Below are 23,171 nucleotides of genomic sequence, written 5' to 3'. Positions count from 1 at the left end.
CCCAGACCACCGCAGTGAAAGCCTGGAGTCCTGACCACAGACACCAGGGAAGGCCCTGGGTGGGACACTAGACAAGAATTAAAGGAAAAAGCAAACCAAAGACATAAGCAGCTTCACCCTGGTTAGTGTCCAGAGATTAAAATGGATTTTGTGATGTCCACAGCAGACTGTGATGACACAAGAGAACAGAGAAAAATCATTTTAGAAACTAAACACAGGACCCACAAGTGCTGGTGTAAAAGTCTGCAGCACTCCTCAGGACAAGCATCTACACTGTGGAGAGAGCCTTCTCATAGGAGCCATCTCTGCAGCTGCTTAAGACTGACAGTGATGTTCAGCACTCTTCAGACTCAAGTCCAACTAAACAGCCTGGGGCAATGTTCACAATGGCTTATTGTTTAGCCAAGGTGGTCTGTCTGTGCTGAGAAAAATCACCACCGTGCCCCTCCGCAGAGGAGATCACCCTGGCCTACAGTCAGTCAGGCCATATCTGGGTGGATGTCCCGCCAGCACAGGACAGCACGTGGTGAGGCCATCCACCTGGGCCACAGTAACTGCAGTGCCCGCACATGCCACACGGCCTGGGGTGCTCACTGGCAGGGTTAGCCCTGGAGCTCTCCTTCATCTGTCAGAAGCTCGTGTGTCTAACACGCACCACATTTCAGTCAGCGTTCTTCACTGACACCACCACAGGTCAGATGAGACTGTGCCTTGGGGTCTTTCAGCTGAAATACCAATCTAAGAAAAAGAGACCCTCCAAGCGTCATCCACCATCTCCTGTTGGACTCATTGTGTCTGCATTCTTTAACAAGCACGTGTTTCTTGGGCAAGCAGGAAAAAAGGTTTTCCTTAGCTAGAGAAAGTCTTCCTTCCATTCCCGTTTGATGTACTGCCAATTCTGTTTTGTGCAAAGAAAAAGAAACCAGCAGGGCTTCAAAGGCAGGGCTGTTCAGCTCTTTGGCTCTACCTGTGGACTGTCCATGGGGAGGGGAGGCCACGAAGATGCCAGAGGTGCACACTGAGGCAGTTTTGTGCTAGAGACACTGAACTGGCAAGACTCGCACCAAGAGTGTGCAATAAATGTACTTATTAATTACATGTCAATATGGTAATCTTATATATACTGGTTTAGATACAGTTGCTAAAAATTAATCCTACTGGTTTCCTTGTACAGTTTTCAAGTCCATACATGGCTCACAGGACAGACCTGTCCCCTATGAGGAGGGCTGCATGTGCTTCACAGAAAATGGGTTAAGATGCAATACTCACTTTCAACCTTTATTTTTTCCCATAATATTTGGATTTTTTTTAAACCTATACCATACAAACTTTATTTGCTACAAATAGATCTGAACCCACTATTTATGAACAACAATTTGTTGTTAGAATAACAAAGTTCTGATTTCTATATTCCAGAGTGTGGCTGGACGTATTAAACAAATCTGCTAAGTCTTCCTTATTCTTATTGAGCTATACTGTATCTTTTAACTGTTGAGACTGGAAATTCTTACAGTAGAAGGATCTCTTCTGTCTCCTCTTTGGTGCATATCTCAAATAATCCCCTTATCTTTTCTCAAGCTCAGTTAAGAAGCTGGCTAAAATGACACTGGTCTTTCCTTCCAATTACCATCAGGCCCTTAGAGCATATAATTGGTCATTTAAAAGGAAATAATTAGGTTTCCCTTTGAAATACCCGTGGCTCTGAAGCATGCCTCTGCAAACCCACCAGCAGACTGCATGGAGGGGTGGTGAGGAGGTGCTGGACAACTCTGCAACTGTCCTTCTTTCCAACGGGCAGCTGGACGGGACCCAGCCATTTTTATCTTCAAGTCAGTGTCTCTAACAGCCAAAACCCTCCCTAGGGAGCACTCAAGAACAAATCACCCAAAATTCTATTATTGTTGACACTCTTGCCTTTAAACAAGTTTCCTGCCCTCAACTCAGGGGTCACAGTGGGGAAGCAGACACCACACTCTGTACGGTGGCCAAAAGAAGGTCCTGCAGCTAATTCCCAAGGTTAAGAAAAGAGGCTCTGAAAGATGTCTATCATTTCTATGGAAACATTCTACATGTATTCAAGCAACAATATACTAGGAAAAAATCCTGAAAATAAGGTACTAGGCCAAACATCTGGATCTATAGTTTCTACATCCTGGGCCAATTAAGATTCAATTTCAATCCGAAACAAGGAATAGCCATTCTGAAACCCATCTTTCCTTAAAATGGTAACATCACACCTGAAATCCAAATGATTAATAAAATGAAGCATACAGGTAGTTTACGTACTCTAATTTGGTTTTTAAGCTGTTCGGCCTCCTGCCGTAACTGGTCAAGTTCACTCATCTTCTAATCTTAGTGCTCTTCAAAGCCACCTCAACGAATCTGAGATCTGAAAGAGAAAAACATGTACCAAAAATGAATAAACAATGACTGAGTCATTTAATGAAGCTGGTGAGAAAAGGGAATCGAAATTTTGAGAGCTGTGGTTTCTTTATAAGTCAGAGAACTTTTCTTTAGTCTTCATGAGAACACATAAAATGCCCACAAGGGCAGGGTCAGCAGAGTTTAAGTACTCTTGTACATGAGTCTCGAAAAATGGCAGTGTCCAGCAGACAGCACAGAAGGCGGTAGTGGGCTGAAAGAGAGAAAGTCTGTCTAGAAGCAGTTTTCACCAAGGATCTGGACCTCACTATAAACTCAAGAACCTAAGAGTGATGTTTAGAACAGCTCTCACATGAAAACTCAGGGCAGTTAGTTCAGGATGGGGCACAGCGGCCACCTGGCAACCTAGCACCTCAAAGGCATGTTGATGACCCTGAACCCATGACTGCCCAGGGGACATCAGCAGGTCACAGAGCAATCCCAGAAGGACTCAGCTTGGTGTCCAGCAGGCCTCTGATTCAGGACAACTTACTCTCCCACCAAAATGGGCTCTGGGATCCCAAGAGACTCAGAAGCACCACTGCAGCCCTTCCAGGCACAGGCCCAAGAGGGCTCAGTACAAGCAATCCTGCTGCCTACTCCTGCCCCAGCCCCACCCCTAGGCTCATGAGACACTATTCTTGAAATCACTGTCAAAACAAAATTATCTGTTAAACAAGAGATGTATTTTCCCAGGGGAATGCCATAGTTGGGGGTTGCATTTCTGACCAAGAACATAGCTGTTAAGTCAATCCTAACTGTGACCAACAAAGCCAAAGAAACAATCACAAACATCTTTTAATCACTTAAGAACACAATTAGCTCCCACCTGCAAGCACAGCATATTGCAAGGGCCTCAATTTCCTATGCAAATACAGAGGGGGAGATTCTTCCATCCTCGATTTTGTGTGAAAGTCACAAGGTTATTATAATATATACCAGATATTTAATTAAAAGTGTCCCTTATTTTCTTGAGACTGGAGCACATCTGGGGGAAATTATCTGGATGACCCAAGAAACACAGTTGTTAGTTCCCTGACTTTAGACTTTCTTTTCCCTCACAAAAAATAATTGTGATATAGTTTGTATTGATGTATATTTATTGAGAAAATAAGAATACTTTCCCCAGTAAAAAGCACCTTTGAAAAGGATGTTACATCCTGGTTGCTGCCCTCACCTGCCCCTGCAGCCCTGGTCTATTCACGGAACAAATCCCACTGGCTGCTGGGCGCACCGCGCAGGAAGCACAGAAGTACTGGGATTCCAGAGACAGCAAGGCCCTAGCACTGACCCTAAAAGGGGGTCCGCACCACTGCCAGGAAAGGACTAATGGGTAGGGCCGGACGTGGGACTGAGGCATCTCAGTAGGACAGTCAAAGGCAGGGGAGGCAAGCCCAAGTGACGAGAGAGGCGCTGCTTCAAGGGGGTGCTGTAAGTTTCACTCTCGCAGACCCCCGGCACCTCCCTGGACAAGTGGAGCTCAGCTGAAGCTACCCTCTACGATAACTGGGCTGATTCTCTCGTCTTCACATATAAACTCAAAGGACTGCAGCTGATGAATATTAATGTGTGAAGTAACAGGGCCAAGAGAACACGAAATCATTTCAAAATAGAAAGCTGTGATGTGCCCCTAAGCTTCCAGACTGTGCTGCACACCCCACCCTCCTGAGCACGTGCATCCACACGTGATCAGTTATTATCATAAGGAACAGTCCGCTGAGTCGAGGGTAGTTTTGCACCAGTAACACCCACCCCCCCTTAAGTAAACAACTGTTCTTAGTCTGTGGATAAGCGACTTCCTTCAATCCTTCCAAAATCCACATGAAGAAAACTAACAACTAACGTTATCATGAGGTACACTGAATTAAATGGTGAGTTTTAGTCAATAAACCATACATTCTGATCTTAATTTAAACACCAAAAAGCTGAGCTAGTTTTTAAGTAAGGAAAACCCAATAAACTCCTAGGATCAAGATAAACAGGTCAAGACCCAAATTCTAGTATTAGGTGGAATCGCTCTTGAGATCTTAAAATTAAATATTTCTTTTAACTAGATGCTCTTTTTTACATATTATAAAAGAATATATACATGATAATCATCCAGACGTATTGCTTCAAACTAGAGAAATTAACTTACTGAAAACCTAAATATCTTTAAAATGACTAACTCCAATTCAGTTACCTCACAAAATTTCAGAAGCAGTAACAGTACTTGCTGACTTCAACCTTCAACCACAAGCAAAGAGAATAAAACCAGATCTATTTCTTTCATCATTAAATTATTAACATTGCCTTTTGATTACAGTTCTGTCTATGGTCAGTGTCCACAGTTAAATCTCAAGAGACTCAAAATTCGTATTTGTTAATATTTAAAGAAAAGGTGCTCAGTAGTGTCCCACTCTTTGCGACCCTGTGGACTGCAGCCTGCCAGGCTCCTCTGTCCATCAGATTTTTCAGGCAAGAACACTGGAGTGGGTCGCCATTTCCTTCTCCATGGGAATCTTTCCCACCCAGGGATAAAACCTGGGTCTCCGGCATTGCTGAAAGATTCTTTAACCAACTAAGCGACCAGGCTACTACCAATAAGAGTCCAGAAAGGTCCAAAATTTTTTATCTTACAGTCTGGTGAGAAAGAGAAACTACTGGCAGACATTTAAAACAAAATTCAGCCATATTCTATATTCTGCCATGTTGAAGAAGGTGTCTGTAGAGGGACCTTCCCTGATGAGCGCTACTGGGGGGCCCTGGGGTTCACTCTGACCTGGCACTAACCAGGGCCTCCTCCTTCCCGGGCTAATGGATACTTAACTGGCCTCACAGGATGTGCACGAAAGGACCAGGCAGTGAGGACTCCCCCAAAGAGAAGCCGGCACCCCAAGGAGAGCAAGGAGCATGCACACACGTGCAGAACAAACTGAAAGGAAGCAGAACAACTCTGAACTCCCACAAACTGAAACCCCAAATGCTCTTTTGTGGAGAGACAGCAAATGCAATAAATGGGGTACAGGAATGTACATAAAGGATGAAACTTCTCCTTTTGTGTCTATAAAAAGACTACACATCTATGCTCACATAAGTAAGCAATCTTTTCTACATACATGAGAAAATGTTAATGGTTATTTTTGGAGAAACACAGGAATAGTGGGCAGTTCTGATTTTTTCATATTATCATATAAATATGTATGGATAAGAGAAAAAGAAAAATTACATATATGTATATAATATGTATACATGTAAGTTAACCAGTTATCTGGGCCTTGAACCAAGAAGCACTTACAATTTTTCCTCCACTTTTCAGTTAAAAAAAAGAGAGCAAACTAGTTGATATTAACTTTTTACTGGATGAACTACTAAATATCACTAATAACAATAATGAAGACAGCATAAAAACCCTGAAAAATGCCCATTATATGTGAAATGAAAAACAAATGTGTGTCTAATAATTTTAGCTATTTTAAGACCAAAACATAAGAACAGCATTTTTGTTAGAATTACTGGCTATACTTTTCTCTTTTTTCCAAAGGCTGGATATGCCATTCAAATTCCTTTAATGACAAAGACGAATGAACACTGAAGGTTTCACTTACGTGTGGCGTCTCTGCTGCTCTCCTCACTGTCCTCAGTCCCCCAGAGCCTCCAGGAAGCCCACCATCGGTTACGTGGCCTAGGCTCCTTCTCTCCTCCAGGGCCAAAGTCACAACTAAGTACTGGCCATGCTGACTCAGCACCCTGATCAGTCTAATCCACTAAGACAGGACCTGCTGAGAGCCTCACTTCTGTTCTTTGTGACCCACATCTGCCACTAGCTTTCACCTGTTTAGGAAACATTTTCCACAGAAATGTAAAGTAAAAGCAAGTACTGTGAAATGATATGTGCAGCAGTGGCTTCGAGCAGCTTCACAGCCTAGCAAGAGCCCAGTCCTCTCCACTGTATCAAAGTATAATTTGGGTTTTGGTTCTGTACAGACAAGGAAGGTGACGTCCACCCCTCACTCTCCAGTCTGGTCTGTGAGTGCAGGGGTGGAGAAGAGCACTAGTGAGACCACTGCAAAGGGCTCCGGAAGCCTTTCTGTGATCAGTGATCAGATCACGAAGTGCACCCTCCACAAAGGAGCCAAGAACAGGTGGGCTCAGCCCACTGAAGGGCAGGCAGCCAAGACACCAACCACCAGGGCCCCTGCTGCACGTAACTGCCTGGGGAAGCAGCAGCCCTGATGGTACCCTGTGCCCCAGGGGCAGGAGTCTGCTGACCTGTTTGGCCAAACGGGCTCCACACCTTACCTCCAAACAAAGCAGCATTTGGAGAGAGGAGTTTGCATGAGGCATTTAAACCAATTTCACCAGCTTTTCTTTTTTTCCCCTTCATTACCAAATCCAAGTTAATCTCTGAAATTGAGGCAGCACAACTCCACAGGGCAAGGTACAGGGCACAAGACACCTCCTCCCAGGGCACCCCCAGGCTTCCCCAGGGTGGGAAGTAGATGCTGACAGAGTTAAGAATAAAATGCTGGGTCTGAAATTCGATTTAAAAAAACTGAGGAGGGAAACAGGAGGGCATAGAAAAACACATCCAGCCAAAACTTGGTAATTGCTTTAGTTTGGTGATAGGAGGTCCTTATGCTATTTATTAACTTTTTCTATGTTTCAATTTTCCATTAGAATAGTTTCTTTTTGAATGTTAAGAGACCTTGAATCGATTTAAAATCCAAATGTACAGAAAAAACCAGGACAACCTGAATATGGTCTGGGTATCTGATGACAAGGAGTCGCAGCTCTTCTGTTCGTTGTCACAATGAAGCTAAAACCCATAACCATAAGACGTGCTTCTTACTTCTGAGGGAAGTGAGACTCTGATAGAAAGAAGGGAGGTTAAACAAAACTAGGAGAGTTTTGTTCGAGCTGCATGATTTTAGGTAATATTCCTCTTTTAATCTCTGTTTGAACATTCTCTTAGTAATTTTTTTTTAAAGTCATTTTTTCTTGGTACTGTTTGACTGCAAGTATATATGCAATTTGTCATGTGTCTCATTTTAAAAATATAGACGCATAGGTATTCCTCAAGCAGATCATATTGTATTTTGACATGGATCACGCTGCCATGTTAGCTGGTTGTTTCTGAGAGTCAGTCCCAATAATGCCCAAATTTGTCTGAACAACTCAATGGTTGACCCTGGAGGCTTATATGATTCAAAAGTGATAAAAAATAAGTTTTGATGAAACATTCGTTATCTTCTAAGAAGTATTCAACACTCAGTAAGCCATAGTTAGCTTTTATACAGGTAAAGATGGTAATGGAGACTAAGACAGGAGATCCCATTACATCTACAATTCTCATCTGGCTCCGGATTTAAAAAGCATCCAGCAAATTCTTACACATGTTCTTCGACACTGTTACATTTTCTTAGAATGCAATGACTTAGGACTTCCCTGGTGGTCCAGGGGATAGGAATATGCCTGCCAAGGCAGGAGGCATGGGTTCCATCCCTGGTATGGGAAGATCCCACATGCCCCAAAGTCAACTGAGCCCATGGACTGCAACAAGAGAAGCCAGCCCAACTAGAAAGCAGTCCCTGCTCACCCCAACTATAGAAAGCCCACACACAGTAACGAAGACTCTGAGCAGCCAAAAATAAGATAATAAATGAAAAAAAATTTTTTTAATGCAATGATTTAAATAGTCTGCCCCCAACATCTAAGCTATCTCATGAGATTTTCCTGTTTCTCAATTTTCTGATGCAAATTTTATTTATTTTGTAGCCAAACCACATGGCAGATATGTGGGATCTTAGTTCCCCGATCAGGGATCAAATCCACAAACCCTGCATTAGAAGTGCAGGGTCTTAAGTGTTGGACTGCCAGGGAAGACCCCCAAATACAAGTTTTTAAAGAAAAAGCACAGCCCCCATTTAGTGTTTACTGCTAGACAATGCATACAGGGGAGACTTGCTTCTCACATTCTACATTTAAGACAATGTAGCATAGCCTCCTTCTCAATCTACTATCTAAGGCCAATTTAAGCATATTCCCTGAAGCATCAGTACAACCTAAAAATGTAAGCATTCTCACCAGAAATCAATTGATACAATGATGATATATTAGTTCTGTAAATAGAAAAACAAGATACAACATAGACTCTATTGGGAAAGTGAATTTACCTATTAGAGCTACAAAGGTCTGATTGGCTCCAGGTCCCCAGCTGATGTTCTCTAAGCAGGAAGAGGAGTCTCAGTGTGTGCTGAATCACTTTAGTCCTGTCCGACTCTTTGCGACCCCATGAACTGCAGCCCATCAGGCTCCTGTCCATGGGATTCTCCACGCAAGAATACCGGAGTGGGTTGCCATGCCCTCCTCCAGGGGATCTTCCTGACCCAGGGATTGAAACCACATCTCTTATGTCTCCTGTGTTGGCAAGCAGGTTCTTTACCGCTAGTGCCACCTAGGAAGCCCCTTCAGTTTACTACCTTTTGAAAATAAATGTTCTCATACTTTCAAATCATAATAAAACATACACAGATAAATTCACAAAGTCACTGACAGCCAAAAGCCACTTCCACGCAAACTGAATTTCTGGGAACCTGTGTATCAATTTAAGAAACCCATGCACACCGACATCAGGGGAGAGGAAAAGCTCCTGGTGCCATGCAGGCATCTGGTCTGCTGCCTGGAAGTGGCTCCTACATCTTCCAGAACACACTTCCCTGGTTTCCCAAGATCCGGCACCAGTCCTTGAGTGAGAAGGACCATCACAGGGCTAAAGGCACCCAGAGGGGTTTACTGTCTAACAAAAGCTAACCACACATCAGGAACTCCCCAGCATTCCAGTGGTTAGGACTTGGCACTCTGCTTGTCAGGCTCATGTTTGCTCTTTGGCTGAGGAACTGAAATCCCACAAGCTGCTCAAAGCCACCCTCTCCCACCAAAATAGTTTCTTTAAAAAACCAACCATGTACCTGGAGACAGTAGGAAAGTACTCTGGCTCCGTGGACAGACTGCAGAGCACACAGAAAGTAAAAAAGTACCTTTTGTAACGCCGCTCCATCCTCCCTACACAGAAATGGTATCAAGTACTGCCGATTCCCTATTTTGTTTACTAAAGCCCATTACTTAGAAGGCACTATCTAGTTTTACCACCATACAGAAGGTAATTATGGTTCCTATGCAATGTCACATTTGGAAATAGTAACTTTTCTATCTTCAAAATAGTAAAATGCAAATAAAGAATTTACATTTCATAATAAAACATCTGATAAGAAGCATGTTATAGAAAGCTTTTAAAAAGTTGCAAACATACTGCTATTGTACTGAATAATTTAAAACTCAGATTTATTTAACCTAGCACATGAATACTATTTTGTGCCTGCTAAGAAAATTCTTGAACCAGAAAGGAACATGCATCTCAGTCCACCTTGCATTTATAGGTAACAAAGCACTGGAGCAGACCTAGGAGACCCCAGGGCCCTGGCAGCACTGCACAGTGGGAGCCGAGGAGCCCAAGCAGGCAGGGTGCAGGGTGCAGCGGGCCGGTTCCAAAAGGGGAGAGCCCACCTGCTGCCCAGAGCCCACCTTTGCAGGCTGTCTCCCGCACAACCTGTGCGTCCAGGAAGCCTCTGCGGCTTCCAAATGCTCATTGGCACATGGGGAGACTCCCCTCGCCCAGTACTCAGGTCTCCCCAGCCTCCCTGTAAGAGTCAGGAAGTTCTGATCTAACGATTTCAGAGCCAAATTTAATACACAATGGATGCCATCTAAGACGCCTGCACCCGGAAGGAAGGAAGGGCTAAACGGGAAAGGTGGTCGGACTGAAGTCAGCCGCACGCGACAGAGGCCCCTCTGAGGGGCTGCCACCCTCACGTTGGGGGAAGACTGCTCTCCACCATGCCACATGCACACCACTGCGCAGATAATCTGTCTTTACACTCACTCCCGGCAAACTACGATGAACTCCACTGGGTGTCCCGCGTGTCTTAGCAGGCCTTGCTGGTGGAGGCAGTGTGGCTGCACGTGGCAGGGGTTGCACATCCATCCCCCAGGCCTGATGCTTGTCGGCAGGTGTAACCCCTCTGTGTCTGGCTTTTGGTCTGAAAATGGAGACAGAAACAATCCCTACCTCACAGGCCACAAGGACTCAATGAGGATCCACAAAAGGTCCTTAACAACTGACTGAACCACAGTGAAGTCTCACTAAATAGAACTTGTTACAAAAGCAGTTAACAGGATTTTCCACCTGAAATGATTTAGTAACAGAAAACCACCTCTTCCTTCACCTGCCACACTTCCTACCCAGCCAATGAAACAGGTCTCCACAGAGGTGGAACTATGCCTAACAGTGGCTGCCAGGGTAACTAACCAGGGACTCATCAGATTGAGGCTAGGCAGCTCATATGCTAACTGTTCCTTCAGTTTAAAATATCTTTATTGAAAGTAAGTAACACAACAAAACAGATAGTTTGATACATTCTGAAACATTAACACACCTCTGAAACCACACCTCCCTGAAGACAACTAACACGGCCACACCCCAAGTCTCCTGTGCCCCTCTGTAACTGCCCCCCACCCCCCAGCACCCATGCGTCTGCTTTCTGTCACTTTACACAGGCAAATCCCACAGGATGCACCCTCCTGTGCTCTGGCTGTGCACCCTCAGCATGGTCTCTACAGGGACACCTGCCCTCATCCCTCCTGGGTAAGCACCAGGAGATCATGCAACCAGCATGCACTCAGCATATTCAGAAACTGCCGAGCTGTCTTCAGCGTGGCTACACCGTTTTTCAGGCCCCCGTCCGTGCGCTGGACTGGCCGCACGCCCTGGGTGCACTTGGTGCATCTTCTCCACTGTAGCCACTGGAGTAGGTGGTTAGTGGTGTCTCGATGTGGTTTTAATTTGCATTTCCCAATGGCTAATAATTCTGACCATCTTTTCACATGCTCATCTGCTATCTCATTATATTCTCTGGTGAAATGTCTGCTCAAATCACTTGCTTTTGTACTGGGTTGTTTTCTTAATACTGTATTTTAAGAGTGCTTTACTTATTCTGGACACAAGTTACCTAGAAGACATGTGATCTGTTAATATTTTCTGTGGCCTGTCTTTTCATCCTCTTCAGTGTCTTAGAAGGATCAGGCATTTTTAAATTTGCCGCCAAGTCCAATTTAAAAATGTTCTCTTTAATGGACTGTGTCTTTGATGTCACTAAGAAATCCTTGCCTCAGAATTCCCTGGCAGTCCAGCGGTTAGGACTCCATACTTTCACTGCTGAGGACAGGGTCTGATCCCTGGCTGGGGAACCAAGATCCCACAAATTGCATGGTGGCAAAAAAAAAAGAAAAAGACATCCTTGCCTAACCGCAAGTCCTGCCTGGAGAATCCCAGGGATGGCGGAGCCTGGTGCAGAGAGTCGGACACGACTGAAGTGACTTAGCAGCAACTTAGCAACCCAAAGTCTCAATGATTTTTCTATGTTTTCATGTAGAGGTTTTCTAGTATTAGGCTTTACGTTAAGTTCTATGATTCATCTTGGGTTAATTCCTGTCTGTGGTGTCAATTTCACCTTTTACATATGGATACCCAACTGTCTGAGCACCTAACTCATTCAATTTAGTTTTGCTTTCTAATTTTAAATTATTTCAACTTGTGAAGAGTTGGAAGAAAAACATAAAGAACTGGATGCCCTCACCTAGTTACCCCTAACAACTGCGACACTTATGCTTTATCTCTCCCACCTCATACAAACGTACTGGAGTTTTTTCTGGATTTCATGGCTTCACCTTCAATCTGTATCATCAGCTGGTACTCTAACTAAGACTTGATTACAAAGAGGCTCTCCCGCTTTCTCCTGGAAGAAGTTGGAGAAATACTGCTCTTGTCCAGAATGTAGATCATCAACTCCAGAACCTCACCCCTTCATGCTGAACAATGGAGGGAACCTTGGAAGAAAACATCTTTCTCTGGATCAGTCTAGTCTGAAAACCAGCACTGGCTTAAAAAAGAGATGGGCAAAACTATAAAAAAAAAACAGGTTCTTAAAAAGAAAAAAGAAAACCCTGGAGAAATGTAAACATTCTACTCTAAAAACTGATAAAATCAAATTATATCAAAATTACCTTAATTCAGAAGTGCTGCTGGTTTCTGTTCTCCCAAACATGTAAAATTGTCTGCAACAGAGAAAAGGCTGTATTTGCATTGATTAAGGTTGTGAGGCACAATATTCCACACACTTTAAGAAGCCATGAATTCGCCCCTTCCTTGTCACCATTTCTTTCCCCCGAATCACTGAACAGTACTTTGTATTAACAGCGTTAAGTTCTTCAATGTGGAAAAGAAGAAAAATGATCTCAATTTCTTAAAAAAAAAAAAAAAACCCACACCTTAAAAATGCCTTAGGGAAAATACTTTGAATTAAACTGAAAAGAATCAGGGGGAAGATGTTACCAGAAAAATTACAGCAACAACAAAAACAGAAAAATCACTGTAATTCAAGACACTTCTAAGATTAACCTCCCCCAGATGATCTTATGTGAATGTCCCCTCAGTGCAGTCAAGTCCACCTGGACAGACACCCTGCCCACCCCTCCAGCCCACTCCAGCTGCCTCGGTACCATCCAAAACGGACCTCCTGTCCAGAATGCCAGGGCAGAAGACATGGCAATAAGCCTCCAGACCTGCCTCTCATCATACTGCAGCCAGTACAAAAATAAATTCCATTCTAGATTTCTTTGGAAATGCTGCTTGTTCTTTCCCAGAAACTAAGTTTCGATACATTTTAACATGCTCTGGTAATCTCTCCAAATGATACTCTGTCTGGAAGGGCCACTTTGGGATGTTTCGCAGGTTACCTCCTGCCTAGTGATCAATTCACTATTATGCTTACAAACTCCCATACATGCATCTAATCTGGGCGCTGGGACAGGCATCAACAAGCTGAAATGTCCCCCAGCTGAACTGTGAATTCTAAGGCATTTATTTAACAAAACAGTTTTACTGTTGAATTATGCTGCATATGTTATAAGCAAGCACATACTATTTATCCAGCAATAAAAGTTAAGTATGGAAGAAAAAGTGCGGCGATTCCTCAAAAAGCTAATCACAGACCCACCGCACGACCCAGCAATTCTACGTGCAGTTATACGCCCGAAGAACTGAAAATAGGCACTCAGTCCCCACACATGGATGTCCACAGCAGCGCTAGTCACAGCTGCCAAAAGGTAGCAACAGCCCAAATATCAGCAGATGAACAAACAAATGAGGCCCAGCCAACACAATGGAATCTTGTTCATCCACAGAACAGAATGAAGTGCTGATACAGGGATAACACCTTGAAAACATTACGCTATGTCAAGAAGCCGGACACAAAAGGTCACATACTGTATGGCTGTTTACATGAAACACCCAGAACAGGCAAACCCACAAAGACAGAAGGCAGGGGGTTGCAGGGACTCTGTGCACAATAACAAGGACACAGGCTCCTCCTGGGGAGATGGTGTTCTGAAATTAGGGAGAAGCAATGGCTGCACAGCTCTGTGAATTACTAAAATGCCACTGATTGTCCACTTCAAAATGGTTTTATGAATTTTACCTTGGATGAGAGGAGGAAAAAGTGCTGTTAACGGGTGCATGGAAAAACAAAACCAGGGACTCCCCTGGTGGTCCCATGGTAGAGACTTCGCACGGGAGGCAGGGGTTTGATCCCTGGTGAGGGAAATAAGGTCCCGCATACCTTGGAGGCCAAAAGATCAGAGAGAGGGAAGAGAGGAAAAACAAAACCCAAGCCAACCAGCAGGTATGGAGTAAGGGAGACAGGGTAGACTATGGCTCAAGCTCACAAACCTACTGAGCGGAGCTCTGAGGAGTGGGCACCGAAGGCTTCACCCAGACATCAAATTTAAAACAGGGGAATGCAATCTTGGCACAGCTGACTTTTGAGACTGCTTGTTCTCTGTGGTGGGGGCTGCCCCATCTCCTGGGAGGTATTCAGCATCTGGCTGGCCCCAGCACCCCTTCCCCAGCTGTGACAACCCCCAATCTCCAGACACCACTAGTCATTCCATGGGGAGAGCAATACTGGTCCCAGGTGACAGCCACTCAGTCAAGGTGACTGCTGCCCTCAACTGGATCTCCAAATGCAAGTCCTTTCAGGGATTTTTCACATCAAGAGACAAGAAGACAAAAGTATAGAATAGTCAGAAAAATGTATCACAAGTTTGATCTAATTCAAAGGCCTAGACTGTCTTGTGCCCAAAGAATGAAACAAAGTTCAAGTTGCCTATTCTGTGGGAGCCAAGAACATTTGCCCTCTAGCTACAGAGGGTGCTGAGAGCACCTCTGAACCCCTCCCATTCCCACCCCACTGCCTGAGATTCACAAGGAGTGCTGCCCAGACTCATTTCTGGGTGAATACAAGACCCAAGTGTGGGTCTTCTTCTGACTGCCCAGCCCATAGAACCCAGTAGAGGGAACAAGAAAGACCAGTCTCAGACAGCAGCGTATATTCAGTTCAGTTCACTCAGTCGTGTCCAACTCTTTGTGACCCCATGGATTGTAGCATGCCAAGCTTCCCTGTCCATCACCAACTCCTGGAGCCTACTCAAACTCACATCCATTCAGTTGGTGATTCCATCCAACCATCTCATCCTCTGTTGTCCCCTTCTCCTGCCTTCAATCTTTCCCAGCATCAGGATCTTTTCTAGTAAGTCAGTTCTTCGCATCAGGTGGCCAAAGTATTGGAGTTTCAGCATTAGTCCTTTCAATAAATATTCAGGACTGATTTCCTTTAGGATGGACTGGTTGGATAGCCTTGCAGTCTAAGGGACTCTCAAGAGTCTTCTCCAACACCACAGTTCAAAAGCATCAATTCTTCGGCATTCAGCTTTCTTTATAGTCCAACTCTCACATCCATACACGACTACATGATCCTAAACCAGAAGCACCACTTTTACAGGGAATCAGACAAACCGGGATTTAAAAAACCAAAGTCTACATTTTACGAAGCCACCACACTGACCAGAGGCAAAAGGCACAATGGCAGGTGAGCCACACCTTGAACCCCTAGGAGCCTAGCACCTCAGCGCGCTCCACTGAGCCTGGCTGACAGGCTCACAGGGGAGGGCGCAGCACAGGCAGTCAGAAGGAAGCGTGGCCCCCGGGCCGCAGGCGGGAGGCGGACACCCCAGTTACCCTGAAGCCCACCAGGAGGGTGCGGCTATAGAGGGTAGGAAGGGGTGGAATGAGCACACGCTGAGTATTTCTTTAATCTTAGAAAGCAATCCAGTTAGAAAGAGAAGTTGGAGGAAAATACAAACATAAACTTCAAGAAAAAGGCTCCAACATTTAAAGATCAACTTTTAGTCAAATTTATGTAAAATAAAATTCAAATCATAGATTTACCAGTGTAAACACACAACTGTAAAGTCAATTTTACAATCAAATCAAACATTTTTAATACCCCAAATAAACAATGCCTCGCCCACCCTGACACTGCTTTTAGACAGTTTTCTGCTGACCAGTGGCGAGTCTCCAGGAAGAGGGGTGTGAGCCCTGTGTCCCTCTCTCTGGACCTCTGTGGACGGCCCACTTATGTAAACCTGTGCAGCACAAAGTTTCCAGACCACTCCCTCACAGGGACAGACAGCTGCACACCACACCCCTCCCAGCTCTGGTTTTGGAAGTCAAATCCCTTGACCATCCATTTACTCCACAGAAATTTCCATGCCTGTAATGTGAGAGTGTGCCAGACACTGAAAACACAAGGCAACAAAACCAATGTGTGTGCTACCTACCTGGGTCCTGCTACATGCAGAGAAGCAAGCGTGAGAAACTATCCCACAGGGCACAGGACCAACACAACTAGACTAACATGGCGCAGAGCAGAGAGGCCAGTGCACAAAAGCGAGGGGCTGGGGGCTCAGCCGTTCTCAGGCCCACAGACACCTGGTTCCCTTAGGCAAGGTGCTCGACTGCCGAAGTCTACTAGGCTAATATCCTCAGAGCAGATTTTCGAAGATGGAATTATTATTATTGTGTCAAAGATGAGGCACTTAAACAGTCTTGATAAGATCAACTAAGCCAATGTTTTGATTCAGTGTAGTTGTTAATTTACCAATATTAAATATCTGTGATGAACTTCTTTGTACATATTGTAGTACATCATGAGATGTTAAGTACCAAATACTAGTAATTGTATGATTTTTTTTTTTCAGTATTTTTCAAAATCTAAAACCCAAACCCTTTATAGAGACACACGTGGAGAATTCCTTTACTGATGATGTTAAAATTTCAGATCAAGGAAAGGTCCTGGGAATGACTCCTCCTATATCCAACACAACCCCAAGACAGCAAGAGCACACAGGTGCCTGGTTTCTTCTCTGCAGTTCTGAGCTACCCACACCTGGCCAGAACAGACATGAGGGCACTGATGAGTCCTTACGCTGCTCAATGTGAACAATCATGCATTCTGTCACAAACTTTGAGGTGTCTAAGTTCTACTGGTGGCACTGAGAAACGACACACACACACACCCCTTCATCTTTCTCAAACCTGAAAAAAGGCTAAATTCCAGAACAATCCAGTCCTAACAGTTCTGCCAAAAGGACTGGGCACTTGTACAAGACAAAATAAACTTCTCAGTTCTGATTAATTCTCTAGCACAAAACTGTTCTGAAGAGTGGGAAATGATGTGAAGAAGGTCCCCTAGCCAAATTTAGGAATAAGTCTGAGGGTAGCAGCCCTCAGGAGACATGACAACGAAGTGTACAACATTTGAACTTGGTTAAACCCTGAATTTAAAAAAGGGCATGAAGACATTCTGAAGAAAACTGAGGAAATTTAAATGTGGACTGGATTTGGCATCACTGAATCCATGTTCAGATTTTGAGATAAATGTAAAAGAACATCCTTGTTCTTGGGACAGGCTGAAGTTGTAGAGATAAAGTATCTACACCTACAACAATCAAATGGTTCACCAAAAAGCACACAGAGAAAGAAAATGTTACAAATTACTAAATCTTGGTGCAAGTACAGAATGTTCACTGCTCCATTTAGATTCAAAAGTTATTTAAAATTAGGTGTATGATACAATCGACATTTAGTATAGAAAAACTTCAAGCAAGGGATTTAATCAACATGTATTTGAATTGTTCAACGGCTTCCCTGGTGGCCCAGACGGCAAAGAACCTGCCTGCAAAGCAACAGACCCAGGTTCGATCCCTGGGTTGTTAAGATACCCTGGAGAAGAAAATGGCTACCCACTCCAGTACTCTTGATTGGAGAATCCCATGGACAGAGGAACCTGGAGGGCTATAGTCCATGGGGTTGCAAAGTTCAGACATGACTGCACAACTAATACATAGCGTGCTCAAGTGATCAGCTTCAACTCCCTCCCCAATATTTAGCAGGATGCAAAAATAAAAATTCTCCTTCAACTGTTAAACAAATAAAATTAGGTGGCTCAGTGGTTAAGATTTCACCTGCCAATGCAAGTTCCATCCCTGGTCCAGGATGATCCCACATGCCTCGGGGTAACTAAGCCCGTGTACCACAACTACTGAAGCCTGCGCCCTAGAGCCCATGCTATGCAGCAAGAGAAGCCACTGCAATGAGAAGCCCGAGCACTGCAACTAGACAGCCCACTTGCCACTACAGAAAGCCTGCACAGCAACAAAGACCCAACACAGCCGAGAATAAATGAATAAAAATAACATTAAAAAAAAAAACCCTGGGGGAGGAAAATACTACGGCCAACCAACAGCAAACATAGATTTAAAAACACACCCTTGCAGTGATCAAATAAAAGATGAGATTACCTGACGATAAAGTCAGAAAATAACATAACTATTTTTAAAAATTAAAAAGAAAAATTTTTTTTCACTGACCAATATAGTAAGAAAGAGCTTCTGTAGTAGCTGGAAAACTTGGCACAGTAATACATTCATGATTTAATGGCTTAATCAATGGCATTTTAAGAGTACACATTTTTTAAAGGATGAATTAACACAACTTTTAGTTTTTCATATTTCATTAATTTTTCTTCATTTTCTCAGTGTTTTAAGTGCTATTTTTCTCAGGCTGGCTAGAGGTTTATCAATTTGATTTTTTCAAAGAGCCAATTTTCAGTTTCACTGATTTTCTCTACTGTGTTTCTACATTTACTTCCACATAATTTTGCTCTTGTCATTACTGTCCTCCTTCCACTTGTTTTAAAATCGACCTGCTCTTCTTTTAGCTTCTTACAGTAGAAGTTTAGACCGGTAAGACCACTGTTTTCTGTAGTCAGCATTTAATTCTTTATACTTCCCTATAAGCACTGCTTTCACTATGCTCCACAAATGCTGGTATGCTCTGTTTTCGCTTTCATTCAAATTAAAATATTTTCAAGTTTCCCTTATGATGTAATCTTTGTTGAATTTACAAATATTTGGGGACCTTCCAGACAGTGTTCTGTTACTGGTTGCTAGTTTAACTCCACTGTAAAGCCCCTGACAGCTCCAACCACTGGGTCCTTTCCGAGTCTGACCAGCCTGTAGAACACTAGCAGCCACACGTCGCGGTGACATGCTTACAGGGACGTGTCTGGAGTCTCATGTCTGCACCATCATTCTTGAGCAGTGTGAAAATGAAAGAACGTGCTGGGCTGCCATTCCCACCATCACAGTCTGGGGTGAGCCAGCTCCGTGTGAAGGTGCAAGGGGTGCCCAGGAATGGCTGTGATGCTCCAACCAGAAACAGATCTGGCTGCCAAATAAAAAACCTCTAACCATATTCAGTTAGTTTTTAAATTATCCTGTATTTTCTTGCGTTCATTAAAAAAGTCACACTTCATTGTGGTTTCCACATGTTACAATAAATCTCTTGGGGAAAAGTTATGAGGAAAAGTACTTATTTTTTGCAGAAGGGTGGTAACCTGTCCAATATGACCTGCAGAATTCCAACTTTCTCCCAATTTAGGTCTGCCCAGGAGAATAGCTCTAATGTTTGCAATGAAAGAGTAACTTTACCATCAAGCACAGCAGTAACTACTGAACATGTAACACATTCTTGGAGGACGAGCTATGGAAATATATAGCCAGAAATGAATAAAAACAGCAATATGCTTGGAGCACAACTATACCACCACCTCTTCCTGGCATTGATCATTTCCTCCTGGAACTATCTCAATCTCCAGGCGGAAAAGACGCACCATGGGCCAAGCATAACGAAAGAAAAGACAGTTATCAAGATACATCCTATTTCAGAACACCAAAGGCAGGACCCTCAAAGTTTCCACATGGAACAAACTGGTGCTACACAGGATCAAGAGTTGGCAGCATCTTACTTCCCAACAGCAACACTGGAAACTGGGAGAAAACAGTGCTGTCCTGAACTAACTCCAAGCAAAAATCATACACTCAAAGTCCAGGAAGACTCTGGAGGACATTTTCCCCCAAAAGTGGAAAAAAGTGGCAAAAATGAGAAAGATGTCACAATTGGAACTCAGGAGATCCAGAGGAGACACAATCTTCTCCCCCATCCTCTTCCGGCCTCATGTTCGGGGGGTTGAATGTGCTCTGTCACAGTGACATCTGGAAGGGCTGACCCCCAGGCATGCACGTGGGTCTCAGGAACCACTCTAAGCACCACATCTGCAGTGTACCCTTTATGTTATGGACAACTAAACTGATATAGAGTCTACGCCCCCAAACTAGATTTCTAATTATGTCTGCGAAAAAGATATAGATCAAAAAGTTAATCACCCATAAAATTTATCAAATAACTATTATGCACCCAATGCTATGTTGCTAAGTACTTTACAGCCATCTGATTAACTCCTCAGCAACGCAACGGGTGCGTACTGCTATCATCCTTCCTTGGCATTTCAATTCCACAAAATTACAGAAAAGATACCTAAGGCAGAGGAAGGTCAGTAACTGGGCTCAAAGCTGCACTAAGATCAAGTGGCAGAGCTGGTGTGACACCCGGCAACTGGATTTGAGCCCAGGGGCTTACCCTGACGCAATACTTACTGCCATTTAAAAACAAGTCTGTGTGCAATTTTTAAAAGAAAATCAGATAAAAAATTAAATGTGTTCCTCTGCTCAGAATGTCCTTGCCCTCTCTTCCCCTCTGCCAGGAAACAGTACTCGACCTCGAGACAGAGCTGATCACACACACCCCCCGACCACCATGCTACCCAGCCACCTGGCTTGTCCAGTTCTCTGACCACTGTCGCGCTGACCCCAAGAGGCAGTACCTTGGATGGTGCCAAGCCTTCATGGCTGCTCTGAAGGGAAGGGGCCTGTCAGGTTACAAACCGATTTCCTAAGAGCTGCCCCAACTGCTCCTCTTCCAAAACCTGGTCTCAGGACTGTCCCACGCTCCCCCTCACCCCAGTCAGAGCTGACCACACCAAGGACAAGTACCCTCCGGCCAACGTCAGACAAAACTGTGTCCCCTGATGCTGTGGAAATAGAGGCAGCGAGTGGGACATGAACCTGAGGCCTGTGGCAACCCACCCACCACAGCTTGGACTAAGCAGCAAAAAGAAGAGGATCACGGACACATGGGAGGGGCGCACTCCCCACGGTTCCTGTCCCATCCCAGGGCTTCTGCATTCCAGACTTATAAAGTGATAGCAAGTCAGGCCATGATCTCTTTCCTCATTTCATGGCTTCACCAAAAGTGTCTCCGAAATTCCCACCTGTCTTAATTCCAATCACATAACCCATGCCTCCCACCTGGGTAATGGCAACCGCAGACCTTGCTCCCCTTATTTGACTTGTATGAGCAACACCTGGCATGCCAGTCATCTCCTGCTCCCTGAACACCAGGTGAGGGGACCCTGCTCTCCTGCTGCCCCTCCTCCCTGCTGCGCCCCTTCCTGGCTGCACCCCAGGTCCTGCACTCTCAGGCTCAATCTCATCACAATCACAGGCTTGCCTTTCCAAACCCCATGACAGTCCATTCCCCACCCTCATCAACACAGAAAACCCTGCCCCAAGCTGCCACCCAATCCCACCAATCTCCCTTTCTCCCACCCTGGACTCACTCCCACTGCTGGCCTCCTTCCAGCTCACAGTCTTCATGGAGCCTACTATTAACTCACTCCCCAGCCATCTCTTTTCCTCTCCAACCATCTTATTCATCATCACCTGATTTAACTTTCTAAAGGAGAGCTCTGACATCTGACTTCTATGGAAGAAAGTTGAAAGGGCTCGTACCTTTCAAGGTGCTTGTAACCACCACACATCCGGGCACCTTCCCCAGGACTCAGATTAACTGTGTCTGAGGATGGCGAAATACATGGACTACAAACGCTCCAGGTGAACTTGGGTCTCTCTGCCAGATCTGAACCATGATCCTGCCCATTAGTCCCTCACAAAGAAATCTGAGAAACATGAGTGTATTCTTCCCTTGAAGAGTTAGAGACAAATTTTAACAAGTAAGATATTCCCCCACATTCAAGAATAGGAACCTGCTTCCAAAACTTCCAGGCTGAAGACATGAGCATATTTCCTACAAAAATGGAAACATGGAAGGCACTATGAGCTGAAGTGTCTCTGAAGCCACTGTGACTTACAAGGGGGCCTGGAAATGGGCAAGGACAGACTCTGCGCCTTCAGGCAGCCCAGAAGCCGGCAGTGCTCTGCACTGTGCAGCTCAGCCGAAGGCTGTATGGATCACGTGGTCACTGTCAGAAACGCATTCTGCAAACCCAGCCCTGCAACGGCGCTGGTTCAGGCCAGACTGAGGCAGACTGCCTGACTGCACTTGGAGATGCATTTTTTTACAAACTGAAGGGTTGTGGCAGGCCCGCCCATGTTTAGCAAGTCCATTGGCGCCATCTTCCCAACAGCATTTGCTCACTTTGTGTCTCTGTGTCACATTTTGGAATTCTTGAAATATTTCACATCTCTTAATTATTACTGTATTTGTCATGGTTATCAGTGATCCCTGCTGTTACTAATTTGACTCACTGAAGGCTCAAACAATGGTCGGCACTCTTTAGCAGTGAAGTGTTTCTCATTTCAGGTCTGCACAGTTGTTTAGAGAGCACGCTAGTGCACACTTAGTGCACACTTACAGTGCACAGCAAACACAACTGTCATGTGACTGGGAACCAACCACAGAGTCGTGCGGCTTGTTTTACTGAGGGAGCAGGACCGAGCGCACAGGAGCCCCTAGCTAAGCCTGTACTTCCAGTTTGAAAACACAGCCACACTGTCCAGCAGCACTGAAGCAGGACGGAAGCTGTAAACTGTTTACAGAACCTCTGGCAATGAATGGTTTATGAGCCTTCTTTCACGCACTCTACACAGCTCTGCCTGGTGTCAGGCACTGAAGCAAGGGGTCCACGCACCAACCTGCCCCGGCACTCAAGGCTCTCACCTGCATAAACTAAACCCTGCTGGACAAAGACAGGAATAGACGTAGTAACTTTGTTTGCCCCACTCCTGAACGTACTCCAATTGCTATCCCTCTCTTAAATGCAACCTTGTTGGTACAAAAAAGTTCAGTCATCAAAAAAAAAGGGGAAAAAGGGTGGGAAGGGAGAAGGGGATCACAGAAAAGAAGTGGAAACACAGCGAAGAAACCGGCATCAAAAATCTGTTTCAAGAAGGATCTATACACACCATACACATATCATTTTGGTCCCAGACTTTCCTTCCTAATTAAACTTGAAGCAAGCAAACACTCAAGATAGAACTCTTTGATTAAAGAATCGTTAGTCGTAGGAATTCACCAAGAAGCTTAATGAATATAAGAAAACCAAGCTATAAAAATC

The 23,171-nt window shown here is 44.5% G+C and overlaps 1 protein-coding gene across 14 annotated transcripts in view; it reads right to left on the bottom strand.

Annotated features, from left to right (window-relative positions):
• The window catches only part of GNB1 (G protein subunit beta 1), a 76,484-nt gene that overhangs the window by 19,863 nt on the left and 33,450 nt on the right, over positions 1–23,171 (bottom strand). For 8 of the 14 annotated variants that reach the window (XM_069545832.1, XM_069545840.1, XM_069545834.1 and 5 more), the window contains exons 2-3: positions 12,523–12,573; positions 2,287–2,389 (exon numbers count right to left, since the gene is read on the bottom strand). In XM_069545832.1, the coding sequence (XP_069401933.1) occupies positions 2,287–2,343 (57 nt within the window). In that variant the 5' untranslated portion in view covers positions 2,344–2,389; positions 12,523–12,573. Of the gene's footprint in view, positions 1–2,286; positions 2,390–6,008; positions 6,629–6,702; positions 6,889–12,522; positions 12,574–23,171 lie in introns of those variants that run through there. The other 6 variants (XM_069545839.1, XM_069545831.1, XM_069545837.1 and 3 more) reach the window with 5 other exon arrangements.

The sequence above is a fragment of the Ovis canadensis genome, chromosome 12, assembly GCF_042477335.2.
Source record: "Ovis canadensis isolate MfBH-ARS-UI-01 breed Bighorn chromosome 12, ARS-UI_OviCan_v2, whole genome shotgun sequence".
In the NCBI taxonomy this organism is placed as follows: domain Eukaryota; kingdom Metazoa; phylum Chordata; class Mammalia; order Artiodactyla; family Bovidae; genus Ovis; species Ovis canadensis.
Note: the sequence above shows the minus strand (reverse complement) of the source record. Positions and strands in the feature narration are given on the sequence as shown.